This window comes from Podarcis gaigeae (assembly GCF_964106915.1).
Source record: "Podarcis gaigeae genome assembly, chromosome: 3".
In the NCBI taxonomy this organism is placed as follows: Eukaryota; Metazoa; Chordata; class Lepidosauria; order Squamata; family Lacertidae; genus Podarcis; species Podarcis gaigeae.
In genome coordinates, this window is record NC_139680.1 from 91,264,952 (window position 1) to 91,290,148 (window position 25,197).

The 25,197-nt window shown below is 40.2% G+C and overlaps 2 protein-coding genes across 10 annotated transcripts in view; one reads left to right on the top strand and one right to left on the bottom strand.

Annotated features, from left to right (window-relative positions):
- The first annotated feature begins 587 nt into the window (after positions 1 to 587).
- Positions 588 to 21,649, top strand: LBR (lamin B receptor). The gene is made up of 14 exons (XM_083733435.1): positions 588 to 2,529; positions 5,740 to 5,912; positions 7,674 to 7,871; positions 8,431 to 8,514; positions 9,023 to 9,203; positions 10,076 to 10,272; positions 11,323 to 11,377; positions 13,276 to 13,470; positions 13,964 to 14,067; positions 15,628 to 15,753; positions 16,852 to 17,020; positions 18,290 to 18,370; positions 18,488 to 18,610; positions 19,405 to 21,649. The coding sequence occupies exons 2-14, from the start codon at positions 5,748 to 5,750 to the stop codon at positions 19,563 to 19,565; spliced, it is 1,839 nt and encodes a 612-aa protein (XP_083589561.1). The 5' UTR covers positions 588 to 2,529; positions 5,740 to 5,747; the 3' UTR covers positions 19,566 to 21,649.
- Positions 21,650 to 22,338: 689 nt separating this feature from the next.
- The window catches only part of DNAH14 (dynein axonemal heavy chain 14), a 132,102-nt gene continuing 129,243 nt past the window's right edge, over positions 22,339 to 25,197 (bottom strand). For all 9 annotated transcript variants that reach the window (XR_014562721.1, XR_014562722.1, XR_014562723.1 and 6 more), the window contains 3 exons: positions 25,021 to 25,178; positions 23,243 to 23,389; positions 22,339 to 22,663 (listed from right to left, as the gene is read on the bottom strand). Coding sequence is in view for 6 of the 9 variants with exons in the window: in XM_083732930.1 (XP_083589056.1) it covers positions 22,451 to 22,663; positions 23,243 to 23,389; positions 25,021 to 25,178 (518 nt within the window). In the remaining 3 variants the exon portion in view is untranslated. The remainder of the gene's footprint in view (positions 22,664 to 23,242; positions 23,390 to 25,020; positions 25,179 to 25,197) is intronic.

The following is a 25,197-nucleotide window of genomic DNA, read 5'->3' on the forward strand; positions in this document are numbered from 1 at the left end:
CCCAAAAAAAAAGTTTTATTGCACAAGCTGCTTGCAGCTCCAGCCACCAAGTGTGTGTTTGTTATCTACATAAGCAGCTTTTAACAATTTGGGAACGTTTCCAAGAAGGCAAGTGTATTTAAAGGCTCATCCAAAAGAGTCATGTTAGTTACATCTTTCAAATACAGTAGGTGGGATTTTTGGCCCAAGGTTTAGGCCCAACAATATATCATTGCTAAATATTTTTTAAAAGAGTTACATGCCTTTTGTTTTCATGCCATGTGTATTGTTTGACGGTCTTAGAATGTTTGCTTGTTACACAGGCTGGATGAAGGCCTTTAGAGGCACTAAGCACTGAAAAGGTTATGGTGCCACCACCATGTAATTCAAAATAAAAACAATCCTAAACCATAACCATAGCTGTCAATCTTCCCTTTTTTTGCGGAAAATTCCCTTATTCCAGCACCGTTTCCTGCTGCTTCCCGCTGCTATCCCAGATTGTCAGTTATCCCGTAGACTGTCCCCGGGACAGGTGAGGCTGCTGATCCCTTATTTTCGAGGCTGCTGATCCGTTATTTTCAAATCTGAAAGTTGACAGCTATGCATAACATTAAATTTTATTTTTCCAAATAGATTATACATTTTTATCTGCCTTAAAACACTAGTGGGCAGTTCAATAACGTATTTAGGCTCTGAGCGAACTAAGGATAGCCAGGACTTACACTGTAAACCTATGAGTGTCCAGAATGGTTCCTGATGGGCCGCCAGAAACCAAATGGCTAGGTTGTACTCAGGTGACAAGCAAATGGAAGTAGGCTGTGGTAGCCTTAGAAGCCACTCACTGAAACATCACACGTGATAAACCTGTTACGCACCCCCCCATATGCGCTAACAAGCTTCCACAGCAGCAGTGGCTGCAGCTATAACAAGTTGTTTTTACATTGGATTTGATTGTGACAATAGCATGGGAACTTGCATGCATAAGTAGCACATATTTCACAATAAACTCCCATCTGGAAGCATTCGTACACGTTGCTGTCCTGACTGAATTCTGGCCTTAGGTAAGCATATGCCAGGGGTGAAACTAGGCTAGTGCCATATTTCAAAAGTTGAAAATCCAGACACAAAAGTTGTTGAGCTCTTTTTTGGGGGGGTTGGTTGGTTGGCATATGCATAGGATTGCAGCTGGTTCAATATGCCAATATGCTGGGACTTAAGGCACATAGTTAATATGCTAGCTGAATAGCCCCTATTACCAATGCATTTTCAACAGGAAAGGGAGGGAAAACACAAACAACCTGAACATGCAAAAATGGCAGGTGACACAGCACTTCCAGACTCACTGGCACAGCCAGCAGCAAACCTTACAAGCTCCCAAACGGAGGTTTGAACCCCCTTATGTGCCTCACGCAATCCTTACAGAGCCAGCCTATTTTTAGTCTGTCTCTTCTCCTGTTCCCTATTGCTATGTTTATGGGTTGGTTTTGTATTGCATTTATATAGCCTGTGAATCGTTCGTCAGACTTTTGATCACCGCCTTGGAACCTTTTGATGAAAGGCACTCAAGAAAATAAACGTCTAGCACGGTCTTGTTTCGAAATGAGGGTCACGCTCGTTCTCTCTACCATCAAAGCCATGGGGCAGAAGACAGAACTGCAGGTTTAAAAGACCATCGGCTGCTGGAAATAGAAGAGGTGTTTAAAATTTCGGACGTATCCAATTCAGTAACAGTAAGGCACCAGCCGCAAATGGTTCGGTTATATGCGAAGCTCTTCAAATTTCAGGGCGTGCGGCTTGCACCGCTTTGGACTTCCTGCATCTTTTGTTTTTCTTGGCATAAAGCGGTTCAGTGCACAGGGACTGGGTGGGCGGGTGTTGTCTGATCTGCGCTGACAGAAACGTGAGCCGATTGCTTTGCACACCCACCCAAACTCCCCGCGTGCGCGTTAAAACTATGCTTCGCCATCCATCCAACTTCTGGGCGGCGTCCCCACCATCCTTGATTTCATCTGGGAACCCGCTTATCGACACGTTTGCATCTGTTCAGATGTGCAAACTGGAAGAAGAGGGGAAGAGCCCGCTCCCCTCTCCATCACTCGCAGAGAGCAGGACGAGCAGCAGCAGCGAGGAGCTTTGAGAGGAGGCGGGTCCTTTTGGCGCTCCGCTACAGGATTCTCAGCTCCCCGGAGTGAACTATGTCAACTGGCTGAAGCGGAGGCACAACTTGGACCGGAACTCGGGAGGTTGAGCGTCGGGGCGCGAGAGGGAGGAACGCGCCACCGGCTCTCAGCCAATGGGAGGCCGCCGAGACGGATTCAAACGCCGCGGCTTGGCCAATGGCGGCGCTTGGCGCCTTGCCTTTCGCGCCTCCCAGCGGGACCCGGGGGAGGGATTTGGAACGTCGCCCGCTCTCGCTCCCGTAACCGTCGCTTGAGGCGGTTGGCTCTTGCTGCCGTTGAGTTCACCCCTTCCTTCGCCCGCTTGCCCAGGCTTCGCGTTGCTCGGCGGAGACCTCCGTACCAGACGACGCGGCGGGGGCGCAGCGACCAGGTGAGGACGCGTTGTTTGCGGGCCGGGACACACCCCTTCGGCGCCTGTCCTGCGAGGGAGGGTACCGGGCGGTCGCCGCCTCCTTCTGCTCCCTCCCTCCTTCTCTCCCTCCGCCTCCATTTTCTGAGGCCTGGGTGCCGTCAGGCTGTAGCCTGTGCCTCCCACAGCCGTCGCTCCGCGTCCCCCCTCGGCCTTTCGGCAGGCTCTTTTGTTTCGAGAGCCGCGCGTCGCCTCTCTTTACTCCCCCTCAGTCCCACCCGCGAGGGGCCGCTAAGTTTCTCTCGTGGGCCGTTTGGGGCGCCGCAGAGCCCGCGCGAGCGATTGTCCTCCCCTCTTTGCGGAAAGCGGATCCCGCCCCTGAGAGCCGCGGAGCGAAAAGGTCGGAGAGCATCGCAGGCACCTCGCGACACGCAGGAGGGGTCTGGAAGGGATGGCAGCAGCTCTTGAGGGCTGCGATGCTAAGCATCTTTACTAGGGGGTCAGCTCCACGGAACTTGGTGGAACTTGTTTTAGAAAAATATTCCCGTTGGGATGGAAGTTCATCTTTTTAAAATAATAATAGTAATGTTTATCTCCGGCTCTGACGTATACACCCATCTCGTTGGTAGTTTCTGGGGAGAAGTGAATAGAGGACACTTACTTATTTCGTTTATATTCCACTTTTCCTCCAAGAAGCTCAAAATATTGTGCCTGATTGTTGCGCTCCCAATTTTATTTTCAAACCTAGGAAGCTGAGACATAGTAGCCTACGGTCACCCAAATGAGCTTTATGGTTAATTGGGAATTTGCACTTCCGTCTGCAGTTTCCCAGGACAACTCACTCGGGCTTTTGATTTTTAGGTCCCCTTTGAAACCACTACAAATGTGTGAATTTCATGTTAAATGGTTGTAAAACTGCAAATGCTGCTGGAAGGAATCCTTAGGCTGCAGTACTAAGGTCATTAATTACACTGCTGTTGAAGCTAATTAAGTGGCACCATCCAAATTTAAAACTGGCAATACTAGATGATCTTTGGGGTCCCTTCCAAGATTACAATTCTATGATTCTACTTCTAATTAGCCTTATACAAAAACCTGTTCTGCAGACAAATGTGTGAAAGCTTTTTATTCAGCCATGTGTATGCGCTGTGTATATGAGGATTTGCAAGCTGTAGTAGTAATAACATACTAATATTAGAAATATTTTTTAAAATGATACTTTCTAATCACCTCCCAAAGCCTTGCATAAGGAAACATACAGCAGCTATCTCTAAGCTTGCTGCTTTTCAGATCACTTTGGAGTGATGTTAAGATCCGGTTATTCCCACATCCAGTGAGGGTCTGCTGCCAGGCCACACTCTGAATCTACCCAAGTCTTAGGCTCCTGAGTGCCTTCCTTCACTACAGCTGTCATTCCATGGGATTGATATGCACTCCTTGAAGATGTCTTACGACTCCTCATGGGGCTGATGGTACATCCCATAGTCCCAATAAATACTAGCCTGCAGACATCAACAGGATTTTTGCTCTTTATTTTGAAGTGCATAGATTAATTTAGTGGAGATTTCAGACAAGTGCACCTGACATAGTCAACAAGGAGTACTGTTGCACAAAAATCCAGTATAACATGGATGTGCTTAGTATTTTATGCTTACAGGGCTAAATGTGTTATGTGGGAGACTTGTGCCTGTTGCATCAATCTTTGCAAGCACACCTGCAATTTAAGATCTAATTTTGTTTCATTTGTGTCGTAAATTGCTACACCAAATAACAAGCACACACTTGAGAAATTTGGTATCATTGCAACTGTTATTTAATTCAGTACAGATACTATTTGACTTGCGCTGTGTTTTTCTACAAGTAAAAATTCAATTTCTTGCTCCACATTTATTTATTACTTTTATAAACCTCTTCACTGTATAAAGCTACTGAGGTGGTATACGCTTAAACAGAGAGGCCTCTCCCCTCTGCACCTGAAATGCAGCTTGTTCTGTGTATTTTTACCAGGAAGTAAGCCCCACTAATTTCAGTGGGCTTACATGAAAGTACGAATAGCAGTGCAGAGTGAACAGTTATGTGTTGATTAAAGGGATGGATCCTTGTTCCAACCCTTGTTTATGAGCTAACTTCTGACAAGAAAGCAAGTCATTTAATGGATTTTAAGATGTCACCCTGGGCCCAAAAATATTTTGCACCTGTCATAACCTTTTTGAAATGGGAGCGTTTCGTTGACATCAGTTCAATGAATGGAGTCAAAGCTACAGTCCAACGCTAGGTTAAGCAGTCCTAAGCCTATTGACTGCAATAGGCAAAGCATAGATTGTAACCTCTGTAGCACATAGTGCTCTTGTACCTGTTTTCCCATTGTGTTTGTGTAGTTTCATATTTTTCCCGTGTGTGTGTTGAACTAATATATTTGAACAGATGGGAAAATCCTACACTCTTTTTTGCACCTGTGCAGCTTAGAACTGGAGTAAAATACTAGTACTGTGTAATGGTTGCTTTTTTAATGCCATTTTTTCTTTTTAAAAAAGGGTGTGACTATTATGCAGTGGTGACAATTACACAGTGAAATATGGTAAATACATAACCTAGGTCTCTGACCCTGCCCCGCAAGCATCACATGGAGAACCCAGAGGCTTGCTGCACAAGCCCTGCCTCAGATGCATGCTCTACTGTCGCTAGTTACCAGACACTGGGCACATCCATGGGCAAGACCTTGTCATCACATTTCTCCTCTGTCACTGGCTCTCAGACCAGACCTCCTCAGGTGCCGCCGCCCTTGCTCCCTGTGCAGGGCTGCCTCATCCTCTGTGGGCTGAGGGCTGACTTGGCCAACAGGCAAGTCCTGCAGGCAGCCCTGGGCCCACAGGGAAACAGGAAGAGGCTGGGAAACAGCTGCGCCAAGAGCCATTTCATTTACAAAAGCAGGGAAATGCTGTTGAGCAAAACAAAATGTCCCACTGGCAAGGCATTTTCACCCCTAGAATGCAGGGATTGCTCTGGGGACCAATTTTAGGGCCCGAAAAAGAGGGGGTTTGACTATTGCACGGTGGTGACCATTATGTGTTGAAATACAGTAACTCTTGTTAAGTGCTCATACATTTCTTCCGTTTAGCTCATTTAGCACACAGGTGACTTTGTTTAATTTCATTAGACTCAAAGCATGACTTGACTTTTGCAACAACATCTATGCTAACAACTTCAATTTCCTCCACTTTCCCCCCCAAGATTGAAACATGCCCAGGAGAAAGTTTGCTGATGAAGAAGTGGTAATGGGCCGGTGGCCTGGAAGTGTTCTGTATTATGAAGTACAAGTAACCAGCTATGACGACCGAACTCATCTTTACACAGTAAAATACAAAGATGGAACTGAGCTTCAGCTAAAAGAAAGTGATATGAGGGTAATTAGTCTCTAGAGTAAATAATCATAACAAGAAGGGCTAATTTGTTTGGTTACTAATGAACCCTTTGGCTACACTTCAGTCATTAGTCCTAAATATTTCCTTGTGTGTATATTCCTGCAGTATGAGGATAAAACTGTGGGTGGTATCCAATGCACTTGCTCCATTAGCACAAGGATTTCCATTTGTATAACAGAAAGTTCATGCTGTGCCATCCCCAAAACTACTCCAGAATTTTGGTGGAACCCTCAGAGCACGTTGGGAGGCGGTGGAAGTTTCAGTGTGCAGCCAAAAGTGCTTGCACTGATGGAATGAGAGCATTGAATACTACCATGGTTTGTGAAGTTGCACTATATATCAAGCCATTCTGCTCCTTTTCCTTATTGATTTTGTATGTTTTAAGATTAGCCCATTTATAAAATGCTTTGAGGGGCATTCTGTGCAGTATCAACAGAATTTTCCACATGCAGGTGTTGTACCATGGCCATGGAGTTTGTTGAACACTTGAAAAGTCATTAAACAAATTGTAATGCGTGTACAGCCACATTTTAAAAAAATTGCTGGGGGCTCAGCTTTGAAAATTTGTAGTATATCAGGCATTTAGGAAACTGAAGAAATTTGTATCCTTTATGTTCAAGTAGATTCAGTAATAACTGCTCTGGTTGTATCAGTTCACATCTGACACACAATGTTTGGGGTTGCTGAATTTCTTAAAAATGCATATATCTCCCACATCCTGATCCCACATCTAATCAGCATGTGTGCAGAATATTTTAAAGTCCAAAATGAACTACTTTGGTATTTTAGGGTGTGTTTTAGCAACTCAAATAAAAATCATATTTTCCAAACAAATGTATTTTAAATATATGTTGAATGTATGTTGAAATAAGCTGTGCTTTATTTTCAATATTGGTGCTAATGTTTGGGATTATGCAATTTCATATTTATTTATTTATGTAGCGTTATCACCTACATAAATCACCATACATCTAGATTTCCCCCTAAGTAAGAGTAGAGGTGCACACATCAGCTTTCAAGGTTGAGCACATTTGTTATGCTTTTACTGCTACCTTGGTTTTAGACTGAGGTGGCAGTTGTGCTTTACAAATACAAATCCTAAATCTCAAGCTTGAATAGTAAGGTGCCATACTATTTCTTCATTTCACTTCTTTTCAATTTCTTGATCCACCTTCAAGCGATGTTGCCAAAAAACTGAATTAATGTAAATAATAATAATAATAATAATAATAATAATAATAATAATAATTTATTTATACCCCACCCATCTGGCTGGGTTTCCCCAGCCACTCTGGATGGCTTCCAACAAAATATTAAAATACATTAGTACGTCAAACATTAAAAGCTTCCCTAAACAGGGCTGCCTTCAGATGTCTTCTAAAAGTCTGGTAGTTGTTTTTCTCTTTGACATCTGGTGGGAGGGCGTTCCACAGGACAGGTCGCACTACCGAGAAGGCCCTTTGCCTGGTTCCCTGTAACTTGGCTTCTTGCAGCGAGGGAACCGCCAGAAGGCCCTTGGTGCTGGACCTCAGTGTCTGGGCAGAACCATGGGGTTGGAGATGCTCCTTCAGGTATACTGGACCGAGGCTGTTTAGGGCTTTAAAGGTCAGCACCAACACTTTGACTTGTGCTTGGAAATGTAATGTAAACAATGAATATTTTTAAATAGAAGATTTAGAGATATTAATAACTACCTACTAGTTTGTAAAGCTAATGATGTAACTATTTTTTTTAATTTTTCAGTCTATGTCATCTTTTCGATTTAGAAAAAGTAGCTCTTCCTCCGGTTCCCCTTCAAGACGCAGTGGTAGCAGATCTAGATCAGGCTCTAGATCTCGTTCACCTGGTCGACCAGCAAAACACAGACGTCGTTCTTCCTCTCAAAGCAGAGAACCAAAAAATGAAAAGAATATGATTGGGGAACCTAATTTGATTCCTTTGGTATTTGAGTTGATTTATTTTTATGTCTAGTCCGTTTGTCAAGCTATGTTCACATACAGCTAAACCGAAATATAGAAAATTTATGGGCAATATAGTTTGACAGTAGCTGCACTTTTTGTAGTTTGGAATCACAAAAACACATAGCAACTGTTCCTTGAACAAACCAGATTTCATGCACTATTCAATTTATTCTTCCTTTGCAAAGAAGGTAGAAGGAATTGAGTACTGTCAGAATAAAGTTGGCACAGACATAAAAAAGTCAAGTATATGGAGCACACCACAGGTTCCATATACTGATTTTCCACTTCTCCACTGTTCCACAAATTCCTCTTCTACTTAGATTTGGAGACTGTTAAAACTAAACCAGGTACTTCCCAAAGTTATTTGTTTTAGAATTTTGTTCAAGGGTTCCATAAAACCTGGTTCTCTTGTGTGTCTGTGCTACACATCAGAAATTTATAAAGGCAATCTATGATTAGTTGTGGAATGGAAGGTTTTCTTAAAAAACTGATAATATTTACTACAATGGAAACACTCAATTCTTTTTTTTTTAACCCAGAAACTAAATGAAAACAATACCAACCAGTATAATGGGGAGCCAGATATCACAGAAGTGAATTACTCATCTCACAACACTCTAGAGGTATGAAATAATAGTATTCAACATACTCAAATTTCCATTGTTTCTGGAAACCTTCTGGTTAGATGTTTAAAGTTAGCTGCTCTTCAATCCTTGAGATTACAATATCTGCATTAAATGTATTGCTTGATAAAATGGATAGAATGTAGAAAAAGGATCTTGAATATTTTATAAAGAACTTTGACATGATAAAATGGATAGAATGTAGAGAAAGGATCTTGAATATGTTATAAAGAGTGTTGACAAAGGAATAGGTTGCTCTTATCCTGCTAAGAATGACGGTGTGCATTGTGTTGTAAATGTACTGATGAAAAGGAATTGTGGGTTTTTTTCGAGGAAGAGGCTGGACCAAGTTGGTATGAGAAGGGAGTGTATGGCAGTGTTGATTAGCAGATTTGGGATCAAAGAAATGAGGGGTTTTCAGGCAGTATTACTTGAATGGATGGATATATCCAGCAGGTGGTGCAATATGATTGCAAATGACTTCCTCTCCCTTCACTATGGTATTTAGCGCCAAAGAATTGAATCTGAGCGTGCCAGAGAGCGCATCCTCGAACGCTACAATTTGCATTCAAGGAAGGAGGAGAAGAGAACAGAAGAAATGTATTCAGAAGAGAGAATTTTTGAGAAACCCAAACCTGTTGTAAAAGTATGCATGAAGACAAAGGAACTAGAGTTTGGAGGAAAAATTGGTATGATAGTCTTGGTGTACTGCAGCATTCATATAGTTTTTTTTCAAATTCAATTAAGTGGAGGGAAGCAGCTCTGTATGCACATCATTGTATATACAGAACTGGCATTTCCATTAGAACTCAGTTTGAGACCTCTCCTGGTAGTGGTTTCTTGAATCCCAGCATATCCAATAAATAGTTACATAATGACAGTGGTTTTCATGAATTTTATTGCATAATCTTTCCCCAGAAATCATGTTTTCTGTGTGACATCAGCTACTATGCTTACATGTCATCAGTATCTGGGCAAGTGACTAGAATTGGGACTACAGTGGAAGCTTGGTTGTCGAACGCTTCAGAAGTCAAACGTTTCGGCTTTCGAACACTGACAACCCAGAAGTGAACGCTTCCGTTTTCAAACACCTCAGAAGTTGAATGGCTTCCGAGGTGTGTTTATCCATTTTTTCAATGGATTTTGCTGACTTGAGTCTTGGTTGTCGAACGTTTCGGAAGTTGAATGGTCTTTTCCAGAACAGATTACATTCGACAACTGAGGTTCCACTGTAGTTCCTTCCTCTTGCATCTCTGTGGCTACCTGCTGCTGGCCAAGAGCCTTTCGTACCTTAAAGTTTAGACAATATCATTTCTGTGCAATTGCTAGACGTATACATGCAGTCTTTAATTATGTCACCCATTTCAAATTGTTCTTCATTAGGCAATGAAAGCATTATATCTTAAAATAGGTAACAGTCCTGGTATGTGTGTGGGGAGGGGGGGTGATCTTTGAGTTGCAATATTGTAACTACTGAGTAGTGTGACAACCATTTTTCTGTTGTAGTAATGCTTCATTTTGTTTCCTGTTTAACTTCTGATTCTGTGTGTTTGTTTTGCAGGTGCCTTTTTAATGATTTTTCTCCTTCCTGGAACTGTATTTTACTTGTTGTTGATGTGTACTCAGAAAGACCCCAGTATCCTGAATTTTCCTCCCTCCCTCCCAGCTTTGGAAAGTTTATGGGAGACAAGAGTGTTTGGTGTCTTTCTTCTTTGGTTCTTTCTCCAAGCTCTGTTTTACTTACTCCCAGTAGGAAAGGTAAAACTTCAACTATAAATTTGTATACTGTGTTTACAAAAATGCATTTTTATTTTGTGTGTGTCACAATTTTTTAAAATATTATGGCTGTCATAAAGCAAAACCAATGAAAATGATGATTTGAGGGACCATAATTGATGAGGAGAATGATCGTTGCAATTTTCAGTGTTCCTACTACATTCCTGCCAAACAGGAATGTACACAATTCTATTTTACATCATAAATTCTATATGAAACCATTGGGATGGCCTTCAGGAGATCTGGGGCACTCAGCCCTGTTTCTCTGTTACATTTGACTTAGGAGTTATCCAGGCATGCTTTAGACACATGTCTTGATGGAGTGGTGAGCTGGATTGTGACAATCTCAATCACTGTGGTCTGCAGAGGCAGCCTTAGGAACCATGCCATGGACTGTAGATGTACATCTTACAGTGATGCTGAAAAGGGCTTTTTTACATAGTGGTTTCTGCCTTGTACATTGATCTGCCTGTGATGATCAAGCAGATTGATCATAGAATGTTTATGTTGACAAATGAAAATCTGTCTGCTTACCTGGGCATTTTCCTGACAATTAATACTGGCTTCTGGTTACTGTGATCAATATTTTAATTTGTTTTTTTCTGACCTGGTTTTCTTGTGATACATTGTTTTATTGATCTGTTAATCCCCTTAGTAGTTCTTTTTAAAATCAAAGGTGGTATATAAATTATTAGAATTAATACAAATATTTCTTCTAGATAGCTTATTTTTGTAGTTGTATGAGTGTTATTCTTCTATGCCAACTTTGGGATTTGTGATTGCATGGAAAGAACCATGGTTAATCTATTTTTTATAGTTTTTAAACTGCAGATTATTATGCAATCAGTTTTATATCATGGGGATTATCATGTAATTGCAAGGTTTAGAATTTCCCCCTTCTCTTGGCTAAGTGGCTCTGTTATTCTACAAAATGTAGAAAGGAAACAGGTTCTTTAAAAAATGATTTCCCCTATAATTTGTTTTACCACTCCTGAATCTAGGTGGAAAAGACTTTTTTCTTTTTCTTTTAAGATCGTAGAAGGGACCCCACTTTCCAATGGAATGAGACTGGAATACAGGATAAATGGTAATTAGGTTTTAAATTAAGCATTACTTTTAAACTGGTAACCTATAATTATTGAGATTGCAAACATGAGAATATATGGTTCAGTTATCATGCCAAATGATGCTTTGGGTTTTCAGCTATATGGTTACAGGTGATTGTCTGCTTTTAATTTTCCACTTACTTAGTACTTGTCTGTAGGTGTGGTAGCCTTCAGTAATGGTCAATGGCCATAACCATAGTTTGTTTTATACTTCTAGTGTAATATGTGTCTAAACGGGCTAAATTTTCATTACACATATATTGTTGTAGTCATAATACAATTTGAATTCTTGTCCTTAACATACTTAGTCTGAGTTGCTGATGAATGATATCCTTCAGGAGAGGGACAGGGAAATGTGACAATGTTGATTCTCCTGGAATTCTCAGTGGCTCTTGATACCATTGATCATTAGATTTGGAGCAAAGTGTCACTGCTTTGCTGATGACATCCAGCTCTATTTCATTCAGTAATAACGGAATCAGGAGAGGCCATGCATGTCTTAAACCATGCCTGGATGCAATCATGGACTAGATGTGGGCTGTAACTGAATCCTGAAAAGACAGAGTCCATGTGGATGGGTGATTCCCAGATGTGCTAATTTGGCTTTTTATTGGCTCTGGATGGGGTTGTGCTCCCTCTGAAGGAGCAAGTACAGTCATACCTTGGTTTTCAAACAGCATAGTTCTCGGAACACTCGAATGCCACAAACCCGGAAGTGACTGTTCCGATTTGCGAACTATTTTTGGAAGCCGAACATCCGACAGGGCTTCTGTGGCTTCCAACTGGCTGCAGGAGCTTCCTGCAGCCAATCAGAAGCCGCACTTTGGTTTCCAAGTGTTTTGGAAGTCGAACAAACTTCTGAAATGGATTCTGTTCGACTTCTAAGGTACGACTGTACAGAGTTTGGGGGTGCTTGCTAGATCCATCACTAGAGACCTAGCTGACCTCAGTGGCTCAGCTCATCCATTACCAGCTTGTGTTGGTGTGCCAACTACAACGGTGCCTTGACACGGATAGCATTCTGTTCCGGAGCCCCGTTCGTATCTAGAAGCAAACGTAACTAGTGACGGCACATCTGCGCACACCGCTTTTTGAACCTTCTGCGCATGCGCGTGACGTCATTTTGAGCGCATGCACACGCGCTCCGTTACTTCCGGGTTGCCACAAAGCGCAGCTCGAACACGCTCAACCCGAAGCGCATTCAACCCGAGGGATGACTGTAATTAAAATGTATGTCAGAGCTTTCCAAACTGTGTTGCAACACGTTAATGTGTCGGCTGCAGTGTGCAGGTGTGTTGCTCAAACTCTCTTATAAGGGGTTAGTTTCACCTCCGGGTGTGCTAGTGAAATTGAATTACTGTGTCGCGGAATGATGCATGTAAAAAAAAAGTGTGTCAACAACATAAAAAGTTTGGAAAGCTCTGATGTATGTGTTTAGCCAAGCTTGCCCAAGAGCTTTCTGTTTATTTTTAATGAGGGAGTTTGGGGGGGGGGGGCTAAGCGTTTGAAGAACTTCTATTGAAGGTTGCATTGTTATTTTTCATGTAAGCAGCTTAAAGTTTTTTATTAAAGTAAATGGATTATTTTTTATATAAATAAGACCCTTTGGGTTCAGTGTAGTTAATTCCAAGGTAAATGAATACAGAATTGCAGCCTTAGGGTTTCACATTGTGTATAAATATTGCCAAATTGGAAACCTTAAATACAAAGATTTCTGGCATAAAATTTTCTATCAGAGCCTACTTTATTAAGATGATTTAATTAGGAAAATGATTTACAATGTTTCTACACATTCACTTTCTTAAGTGTGTTTTTAGAGTAGTGTTTGGTTTTTTTATTTGTGTCTCACATAATCTGTGTTTTTTTTCTCTCCTTCAAGGATTCTATGCTTTTATCCTAACAGCTGCAGCTGTAGGAATTTCTCTGTATTTTGAAATGGAGTTTTCCTATATATATGACCATTTCCTACAATTTGCTGTCAGTGCTACAGTTTTTTCTGTGGTGTTAAGCATTTATCTCTATGCCCGTTCATTAAGAGCACCTGAACAAGAATTGTCACCTGGGGGAAATTCTGGTAAGTGTTTATTTTTTGTTCTCATGCATTTCTGTGTGTCAAAAGTACTGTCATTACGAACTACATTAACCCAGTTCCTCTGCTCCATAGTCTCTGTCTTGGGGCTTTCAGTGAAACACTAAGAGGAATCATGCATTTAACTTCTAATGCATTTTTTGTCTGATTTAATCTGCTCATGCTATTTACATAATTACTAATTTAATTTGCATGTACCTTGATAAAAAGCATTCTTATTGGATTGTGTGCTCCTGTAAAGTTATAATAAATTAAACTTATAGAAGAATGTGTACCCACTTTTCTTTTCAGTGTATTTTAAGAATATGGGGCAAGTTTGGCATAACTCTGTCTTGTAAGAAGTTCTAGGCAGAAATCCTGTCTGACTATCTTAAGTACATTAATTTCAGTGGGACTACTTTAAGTGTGACTTGGATAAAACCCAGTAACAGTACAGTAGCCAATATTATACTGTGGTCCAATTTATTTATTTTTGTAGGGAATATATTTTATGACTTTTTTATGGGACGTGAATTAAATCCTCGCATCAGAAATTTTGACCTGAAATACTTCTGTGAGTTACGACCAGGGCTAATTGGCTGGGTGAGTAAGTGTTTAAATCTATTTTTGCATCATATTTGATTTTTTAAAAAAATAATTTTTATTAACCGACCAATCAAATCACATCACATAAATTCCGAATTACAAAGCCAAATTTTAATTTTTTTGTTGGGGGGACCCATATTTCAATTTCCGAAGGGGATTCCAATCATCTTCTTGCTGCTGCGTTAATATCCACAAATCTGTCCAAATAATGTTCATAATTCTGACCTGTCCTCCCTTGCTGTTCTCACATCTCGTTCGTATATTTTTCTTTTTTTCTTTATGATCTCTTCTGATAATCTCCTTAAGCAGGTAAACACCAGTTATAATCCTGTGTGAATTTTCTGTTCGTCCAATCATCATGTCGAGATGGTTTCCATATATCACTTTCGTAAATAAAAGCTCTCTTTCCATCATCAGTCTCGCAAAACTGTCGCCTTCTTTAGTCCCTCTGAGGAGGCTCACTCACAATATGAAAACAAATCTACTCCTCCTCCCAGACATAAGTCTTTCGATAGAACTTGCCAAAATGGCGACGGTATTTTTTACTGCGTCACTCCAAAGCTCTTATACATTCCACGGTCTCCTTAAAACATGCTTTGGTTAGAAAATTATCTCCACACAGTCTTAAATCCTCAGCTTAAGTCATTTAAACGGCATTTCTGACTTGTGGGGAGGGGGGATTCTTGGTTAATCACATAGAGAAAAGAAAGGAAAGTTTTTTCCCCTCCCCCATCCAGTCCCGTTGCCAAACATACCGAGCCTTGGTGTGTCTTCTCATGATTTATTCCTGTTCCTCTGACCCGTCTTGTTTCTCAGAGATCTCTTCGGTTAGCAGTCTTTACTCCCCATTCATCCTTGAAATATGTGCATTAGCTTCCTCCTAATTGTTTCTTTTGAAGTTGCTACAGCTAGAGGCGCGAATCAGAGACAGCGTCCAGGAGCGCCGAAATCCACACAAGGGCTTTCTGCCTAGTGCCCCCACCCCCAGGGGGGGTGTAGGGCACAGCAGGCAACGGCAGCCCCCCCCATGCTTGGGGGGGCCGGGAGGCTGTTTACTCCCATCACAGCCTCTTAATTACCTCGTGTGGGTCGGAGAGATGTTATTGTCAGCCATCTTCCGATGCGCCCCTAGTCGCCCCCTGCATCATATTTGATTTTACAAATAAGACAACTAAGTTCTTAAAATGAAAAATGTACTGGAAGAAAAGATTGCAAAATATTGGAAATATTAACAATAAGATGACACTATATTATACACTACAAACAACAGCATTATCACGGCAGCATTAGTTGTACAATGTTCACAGCTGCAAGTATCATTTTACATAGCTATTGTTTAATTTATAAGAGTTAAAATACAAATATGGGAAGATAAATAGAAACGTTAAAGGGAATAGAGCACACATTAGGTCAAACTCTGCTTATACATGAGTAAAATACTTCTTGTGAGCAGGAGAAAAATGCTTTGAAATGAAATTAACATTGAAACTTGTGTTCCTGTTTCACCAGAGTTGTAAGATAAAAGTTGATTTTAATGTGCAACTTAATTTTTTTAAGGTTGTTATTAACTTGGCAATGCTGTTGACTGAGATGAAAGTGCAACATCTGAATATGCCATCTTTGTCCATGATACTGGTTAATAGTTTCCAGCTCCTTTATGTGGTCGATGCACTTTGGAATGAGGTAATGCTTATGGCTATTTGGTAGGATATATTTTTTTGCCTCCTTTTGGAGTTGTTTTTTTTAAAAAATGTGTTGTCCTTCTGCAAACTTTGTGAATCCTCTAATCCTGCTAGTGCCTCCCTCATGTTTCTCAGTATCCCCATTTTGGTCGTGGAGAAAAACATCTCTTACTATGATATGATAACAAGCATATGATTGGCTCATCATCACAACGATTGGCTGAAAAACATTGTGGGCTAGGCTGTTCATGAAGCGTATGAGGAAATTGTTGTATAACTTGTTCCCCTCTGTCAAGTGAAAGGGGTTGCATCTTTCTGTAGACAGCATATAGGTGGGCTTCTGGGGTCTTCCCTATGGATACCCAAAACCAGACACCTTACCAACACCTGGAGCAACCTTCAGTGGCAGGGAAGACTGCTGTGGGCATTGGGGAAGGCATTTGGCTGTGTCTTATGTGCTACCTGGTCTGCCATCTCAAAAGAGATGCCAGATCTTCTAGTTCTAGCAGTCTTGCTCTAAGGGTTGACCACAGAATGAGCCAGGTTCAGTGTCTGCCTGCTGGCTCTTCTTTCTCTGACAGGATGAGGGCATCAAGGATACAGCCTGCAAAGTGATTTCAGTTTTGGAAGAGGGGGCATCTTGTACATTCTGTGGTGGTAATCTACAAGATTGGCTAACTTTCTTAGCCAAAGGGGTGAAGCACAAAATAGGTGGCTGTGCATTGGGGCAGGTTGTCTTGGGTGTGTGAGTATGAATGAGATAATGGATGGATGGATGGATGAATGAATGGGGTAAGAGTTTTGGTGTGAATGGGTGTGATGTTTATGTGTGAGAGAAGGGGAAGCAGAGTGAGAAACTAGTACTAGTTTCTCCTGTTTTAGCTCTCATCTGCCTATCTAGATAGCTGAATTGTAAAAGGCATTGAGAGATCATTGCTGAAAAACATTTGCTGATTTTTAGAAAAGTGTAAATTCAGTCTATGTGTGCTTTGCTGCATATTCCACATGTACACAACCCTAACAATACAGTATAGTGAAAATATTTTGACCATTAACAAAAATTCAGGTCAGTATTCATTTAATTCTTTTAACTTTTTAGGAAGCTATTCTGACAACAATGGACATCATCCATGATGGTTTTGGGTTCATGCTAGCATTTGGAGACTTGGTGTGGGTTCCTTTTCTCTACAGCTTGCAAGCCTTCTATTTAGTGAAACATCCGAATGAACTTTCTTGGTTATCAGCTTCTGCAATTGTAGCCTTGAATAGTAAGTGGTAATTAAAATGAAATACTGCTTTACTTAAAAGCATTCTGGATGCTTTATGGGAATGCTTGATATATCAATTTATTTTCAGGATTTATTCAAATATTTTCAATCACAGAGCAAGAAAAATAAGCAGAAAAAATACAAAAATTACAAAATCATATACATATACGCAGGCCCAATAAGCAACAAGTTAACAATTCTGTCATATTTTTTGTAAACAAGCAAAACTACAGTGACAAATTAAAATATCCAATTTAACCAAATACCTAAGTGAAAATAAAACACAAATCATTTATACATTTATACAACCAATGATCTTAGCAATGGTTCTAACATTGTTTTTCACTTAAGTTGCCCACTCACTCCCCGTTACTCACACAAAGAGGGTTCCACTCTGTGCCAACGGACTCTCACCCTGTAGCTTTAGACTAAGTTAACACCTTTCACCCCCACTCCAACCCATTCAGACTTTCACCCTGAGTGGTATGAATTGTTGCACACAAGCATCCACATCAAAAACCTCCCACCCCTTGTCCCAGAGAAGTAACAAAGAAAAAAGAAAAGAAAAAAGGGTGCAGCAAGTTACAGCTGGTATTTCTCTTGTGGGCCTCAAGGTTGGCAAGGTTCCTAGGTAGAGACACACAGGTAGATTTGCTGGCCTCCCATATCTCTTATCAGCCAGCACAATTAACCTTCAGGTCTCCTGAAGGAATAATATTTCATGGTCAGTTGAGAAAGCCCTTTCCTGACCCAAACTGATGTCAACAATTCAGTTAGTAAATCAAGTAATTTTTAGAGAGGGTGTTTGCCATCAGTCTCTTTGAATGTCATTGTTCAATAGTAGAGTAGCTATAAAAACTACAATAATTCTCCATCTCTATTTCATGTTGTATAGCAGTGGCTTTCAACGTGTGGTGCCTTGAATGATGGTCAGGGGTACCGTGGGCAACCTTCTTTCCTTCCCTCTCTCCTCTGATGGCCTCTTGTGTCTCTGCCTCCCAAAGCCTTGTGCGGCTGTTTCTTGAAGGCAAATGGTGCCTCTGGGTCTGGCCAGGGGTTCTCCAGAGCTGAAGCAGCCTCGGAGCGAGCAAGTAAATTTGTAATATCCACATCAGTTGTACTCATGACTAAAAACTGGACAATAATAAATGCCTAAGAACATTGCTCTTGTCACTTGGTATTAATGTAAAATTGGAAAAGACAATGGACTGTGTGCTGTTGGCAAGTTCTGCAAGGAAATAATAGTTGCTTATTCTTTCTTTTCTGAAGTTCTTGGCTATTACATTTTTCGTGGTGCGAATTCACAAAAAAACGTATTTCGAAGAAATCCAAAGGATCCAAAAGTTGCTCGTAAGTACTGCTTAGGCAAATTGGTTTTCTATCAGTGCTTTCTATATATATTAATATTACACAGTGTGTTCTCGTCTGCAGAGTACAAATAATGTTTATTTGTATATCACCATACAGACTTGAAAGTTATTCCCACTGCAACTGGAAAAAACCTCCTGGTCTCTGGCTGGTGGGGCTTGGTGCGCCATCCAAACTACCTCGGAGATATCATCATGGCTCTGGCTTGGTCCTTACCGTGTGGTAAGATAGTAAAGTGTCTTCTAGTGAAATCTTGCATGTTTGGCATGGGTGGCAGGCCATCATGTAGGTGATACTTCACCACCTATTGTCCAAGGCAGAAAACAATTAAGAGTTGACTTCAAGGCTGCTTCCTGCCCTCACTTAAACCATTCATTCAAGGTGGAACTATTCAGCTTGGACATTGGCCTTGTGAATTTGTTTGTGTGAGAGTGTGTGCAATCCCATTGTTTAATTTGTATTTTTGCCTCTGACCTGTTTTTCAAATTCCTACCAGTGGTTGTTATTAACTAAGATATTAGACTTCTTAATACCTCTGGAGGGTTAGGGGAGAAATTCATTTTTACAGAACATGGGATCAAAATGGGTGAGGAATTTGGCCCTCCATATACTGTATTGCTGAACTACAACTTTCATCATCCCTGACTATACGTCATGCTGTTTGCGACTGATGGGAGTTGAGAGTCCAATAGCATGTGGAGAACTACATGTTCCCCACCCCTGATCTAATTGAAAATTGTTGTAAGATGACAGCTAGGTGGGATAATACACCATAAGTATATTGTTCTGTTTGTCTTTTTGACAGTAAGTTCTTTTTTCCTTTATCAGCATAGAAAACAGAGAAAATAAATTATGACATATAAATATAATGTTCAAGCTTGAAATCTAATAAAGAAACCGAAAGTCAATATTAAAACCCAGTTATAAATTATTAGCATTAAAGTGATCAACAAAAAAACCCTAATTTACCTTTTCAGGTGAAGAGTGGAAAAATAACTGTTTATGTGTTCTTACAGGGATCAACCACATCTTACCATATTTCTATGTCATATACTTTACTGGTTTGCTTATTCATCGAGAAGCCCGTGATGAACGTCAATGTAAGAAAAAATATGGCTTAGCATGGGAAAAATACTGTCAACGTGTACCATATCGCATATTTCCATATATCTACTGAGTGTCTTCAAACTGGTGGATAATGCACAGCTTCTGCAGTCAAATCTTCATTGCAATAAACCACATACCTCATACCATTGCACTTGGTATACGTTAATTCTGCTAGATTTTCTTAAAAATTGTGATCAGATAGTAAAGCTGCAGATACCTTTACAAATAAACTACTAAAAATAGTCTTTTCCATATATTTTTAGCCATCTCCCCATTTCAAATTACACAATTCAGTTAAGCAATAAATTAGTTGTATAGCACATTAAAAGCCTGTCAAGCAATGTATATGCTTGGATAATGTTAATTATCTGTTCTGGACATAGGAAAGACCATTTTAGGGTTTAATGCTGAAGATTTGCTTGTTTTGTGTAACTTTTGTATTTTTCATTCTTTGGGCTACCTTCAGAGCCCTCGGCCAAAATGCACCAGAAAATAGTAAACGTTACAGAGTCCAATGAAGAGTGACTTCCGATGCTACAGCATTCTAATCATAGTAGTTCTCACTCAGGTCTGTCTCTTATAACTGGTTCTCTCAGGCTGAATCCCTAGTGGCTGTTGCAGAAGCAGGAATTGCTTCTGGGGAAGCAAATGGACAGGAGTTGCTTCTCTACCCCTTCGCTCTGGAGAACAAAATCCCACTTTAAGTCTGAGCGATGGTTGTCATATGCCTCTTGAAGTTTTTACATAATAGTATTCCTTATACTATGTGCTCTAAAAAGTACATTAATTTAAGAGAATATTTTAAAATCCCTTACAGCTCATTCTTTGAGAGTGTCAGACCTCAAGAAGTGCAAGTGACAAAAAACAATGATACAGGGTGTGGCATGTTGTACAGACTGTGAAAAAATAGGCAGTTTTTTCAGCTATTATAAACCATTGCTTTGTACTATAGCTTTTCTTTATATTGTAACATTGAAAGATTTTGTTGTACAGTGTTTTGAGTATAAGATGCAAATCTTTTTTTTTACTAAAACCATTTCCAGTATTTTTGAAAAGTTTTATAAAGTATTGCTATGAAATTGAGTTGAACAATTGAAGTGCTCATTTAAATATTGCAATGACAAATGTGTTATGGAAGTATATGAAATTTATTCAAAGTTTTGTGAATTGGCATTGCTACCTCAAATGTAGGTTATTTTGCCTTTTTATACTGTTGAAAGTAGGAAAAATGCTAATTTTTCAAATTGCTATTTAAAGCAGCTTTTTAACATGATTAAAGTCAACCACTTTAATTGAACTTTTTAACAAATGTATTTTTGTATATTTGAGTTTTCATAGCAACTCATGCTATGTGGTTTTATGCTGTTTGTAGCAAAACATCTATAAATTTTTATTGAATAGTTTTTTACTGAATTGGCTATAAGGTGGAATTATTTACCTAAATGGAAGGAATAATTGCCATTTTAATATATTAAATTAGAAAGCAGGTCTGTTGAAATTTTTACAGCTGATAAAAATTATCCATTTAATAATAGGAAAGTACCCATTTTTAATTTGACTATATTTTGCATTTATGAATTTGTAGCATAGTTCTTGATAACATTTGTTTTCCGTTTAATATAGTTAAAATGCATGATTGTGGATCACTGTAGGGCTTACTTAACGAATGCCCATATCCCCGTCTAACCAGTCCCCTTTGGAACATGAATAGCCTTGAGTGATGGGGATAACAGCACTCTTATGCCCTATGGGGATCCATATTGTACTCTGTATATTTGTATGAGCCATTTTAGTTACTGCTGTACAAGATTGTAAATTGAATGTGTATTGTGTGGCAGAAATGATCATGACAACTTTCTTTAGCCTGCATAACATCTGTTTAGAGCAGAAAAAATCCTTATAAACATTGAGTGCTTCAAAATATCTATTGTAATTTGTTATGCAAAGAAAATTGTAGAAATACCACTATTTTCGGATAATTCTAAAATATCTTCTAAAGGAAAATGAGTAATCTTTTTATATGAGCATGTTCTCCCAGGAGTGTGGTCCCTGACTAATATAAACTGCAACTTGTCATGTTTTTCCATCTAAAATGTACTCCTTAGATTGAACTTCATAAAAAGTAACTTGCATAATTAAAATTTAATCTAGAAATGATTTTGTGTAGATGTAATTATTTACTTGGAACAGACTTTTAACATTTTTGTTTGCCCTTTGAATATATAAGTAGCTCTGATTGAAGATGTATCTGTGTCCTGGGATTGAAAAGCTCACACTCCTACTCAGGAAATAAATAAACATAGGATCTCCCATATTCATTTGAGCCCTTCTCATACTACAGAGGTGGAAAACTCAGGGCTGCTTTGTCATGTTGGCAAACCTCCATGGTTGCATGATGGTAAATGGAGTCAGAGGTAAAAAGTGCAGAGCAATAGAAATGACTCATACTTTTTGTTCAGTAGGCATGCTACAGATTTGGATGGCTCAGTTGGTTAGAGCATGGTGCTGTTAATGCCAAAGTTGCAGGTTTGATCCCTGTATGGGACAGCTGCATATTCCTGCATTGCAGGGGGTTGGATTAGATGATCCTGAGGGTCCCTTCCAACTGTACAATTCTGATTCAAGATAGTGGCAATCACTTTAATGCCCTCATTGTAAGGCTCCAGCAGCATTGGGCTGGTCACTATTAGAAACTACTGCAGTAAGCAAGCACTAGAAGTTTATTGCTGGAGCTGAGGAAGTCCAACTTTACCACATGGCTAGCTTGACACACATCTGACTGAACACAAATAAGTTTAATTAACCTGCTACCATGCTTATATAAATAAAGAGAAGATAAATCATAAAACCACAATAAATACTGTTTATTCTTAAGCATCCGTTTACCAAAACCTCAAGTGGTCCAACAGTCTGAAGGGTATCCAAGTTTAAGAGGTAATTATTTTTTAAATTTTCTCAGTCATCTAGTTGGCATAACAGTGCAACACCTCTTGTTATCCAGTGGCTGGGTGCTATAAGACTTGGTAGGTTAACTACTGTTATAAAATTAGTTGATATACCTGTAGAGGACAGTGTTCCTGATCTTTCAGGTGTCCTGTATAGTGGACATTCATAAAGTAGCCAGACTTCTTCCTCCTCTAGACAATGGGGTCTTGCATGGGAGGCCAGCTTCAAAAGAAAAGTGTTGATGAATTAATAATACATATTAGCATAATATGAAAGTAGCACAGAAAACATACAATATATAGTATGTGCATGCAACCAATATGCGAAGCAGGAAATCACAGCACAACATAGGCAAACTTTGCATATCTGTCTCCTCTTTTAAGGGGGAAGGGGTTCTAGATGTTAGTATGAGCCTCTACCTTCAGCACCCATCTGGTGATGGAGCAGTGGGTGGGCTTTTTTCTACACAAGTAGCCTGACAATTGTTTGCACAAGCACAGCACACTGTTAATTCGTCATAGATTCAGAACAGCCAGCCAGATGCACCACAACTGCCATAAACACCAGGCACATGCAGCATGGACAAAAACACTTTACAGGTTGAAACTTGGGGTCAGAATAAGGGAGTGGGTGAGAAAAGGAGTGCATAATGTAGTAAAATGATACAATGAAATCAAATGTTTATCATTTCAGGTATAAATATATAGCTGCTCCCAACTTGCAAAATTTGTATCATTAGCGTTACCTATTGCCACCCTGAGCTTTTGTTATAACACAGAATGTACATTTTATTTAAATCACCTTTTTTGGTAAAAAATGTATGTCTGGTAGTGGATAAAATCTTTGGTGAAGCTCAGGCTCTTCCAATGTCTTTGTAGTGGGATTCCAGCAAGCACCATCTATGTATAAGCCACAAACTATAACTCCAGTTTCACACCGAGAAGATTCCTGAAAGTCAACAAAAATGATAGATGAATGTCATATGATAGGGTTTTCTTGTTTGTTTTTAGTCCACCAGACACCACAAAACCTTCAAAATCTATGACCAGCTATTATGGTGCTGAAGGAGACTCTTGAGAGTCCCACGAACTGCAAGAAAATCAAACCTATCCATTCTTAAGGAAATCAGCCCAGAGTGCTCACTGGAAGGACAGATCCTGAAGCTGAGGCTCCAATACTTTGGCCACCTCACAAGAAGAGAAGACTCCCTGGAAAAGACCCTGATGTTGGGAAAGATGGAGGGCACAAGGAGAAGGGGATGACAGAGGACGAGATAGTTGGACAGTGTTCTCGAAGCTACAAACATGAGTTTGACCAAACTGTGGGAGGCAGTGGAAGACAGGAGTGCCTGGCGTGCTCTGGTCCATGGGGTCACAGAGTCAGACACGACTAAACAACAACAACATGATGATATAAATGTTTTAAGATAGGGAACTTGACCTGGCTGTCATGGTGTTATCCTGAGAGGCACCTGACCTACAGGTAGCATTGGCAGGTGGGTCAGTACTACAGTCATACCTCGGAAGTTGAACAGAATCTGTTCCGGAAGTCCTTTCTATTTCCAAAACGTTTGGAAACCAAAATGCGGCTTCTGAAGCTCCTGCAGCCAATCAGAACCCGTTGGACGTTTGGGTTCCAAAGACTTCGCATACCAGAACACTCACTTCCGGGTTTGCAGCATTCGGGAGCCAAAACATTCAAATAGCAAGGCATTCGGGATCCAAGGTATGACTACTATGTTGGTCAAACAAAATCACTATCAACCCAATGGAAAAGGCATTGTTATATATCAATTTTTCATGCATTCAGCCATTAGTGAAGCAATCCTTTACAGAGGTAGAATGACCGCTATTCAGCCTCCATGACACCAACCACATCTACATTCAGTGGTAACCTGTAAATTACATTTTAACTGATAGGCACAGTAAGTTGGTCTTCCTATATGATGCTAAGCATGGTTGAAGCTCAGGAGTAGTCAGTGTGATGCCCTCAAAGTGCTGCAGGACTACAATTCTCACCATCCCTGGCCATTGGCCATGCTGGCAGAAAATAATGGGAGTTGTAGTCCAGCAACATCAGGACAGCACACTGTTGGGTACCACCTCCCTCACCCTCACCTGCATAAGGTGTTCTAGTACTTTTTAAACGGGCAGAAGGAGGCTGGCCCAACAGAATTTGAACTTAAGTAAAGTATCTCTTGATGCTCAATTTTGTGTGTGTGTGTAGAATTACTGAATCCTGGCAGGAAGTCATTTGAGAGTCGCAGAAAGTGGTTCCTTTTCCTTTGGAAATGAAGTAAATGTGCTTCAGAAGGAAAATACTTCGGCACTGCAGAATTAAAAGCGAATTCACACCCCAACCTGCCCCAGCAACTTTCCCCTATAGGATTTTCTTCCCCATGTTGTTTCAGAAATGTGTTCCAGACACTCTTCAATAGTATCTTCCCAATATGATCAGAACATATCACATACATTTTCTCAGTATTTTTTTTAATGTATAAGGCCATAACAATGACTTAGATCGATCGTCCAGCTCAAAGCTTATTAACCATTAAGCTACATGTGCTCTTATTTTCTTACCTTAAATGCTTTGTTTATTATAGCTTCTTTTGCGCTGAAAAATCTAAGATTCTGATCTTCATCCTGAACGAATGGAAGAACTTTGTGGATAAAATTAAGAGAATCCACTGGCAATTCTTTCTGCCGAGCGTAATTCTGAAGAACTGCAGTAAGAAATCCTGCAGGAATAAAATACAT

Excerpts from the sequence above, each read along its gene's own strand:
- LBR (XM_083733435.1), top strand. The coding sequence starts at position 5,748 with ATGCCCAGGAGAAAGTTTGCTGATGAAGAAGTGGTAATGGGCCGGTGG. Across the intron at positions 5,913-7,673 it reads TAAAAGAAAGTGATATGAGG|TCTATGTCATCTTTTCGATT; the intron begins GTAATTAGTCTC and ends TTAATTTTTCAG. Across the intron at positions 11,378-13,275 it reads ACTGGAATACAGGATAAATG|GATTCTATGCTTTTATCCTA; the intron begins GTAATTAGGTTT and ends CTCTCCTTCAAG.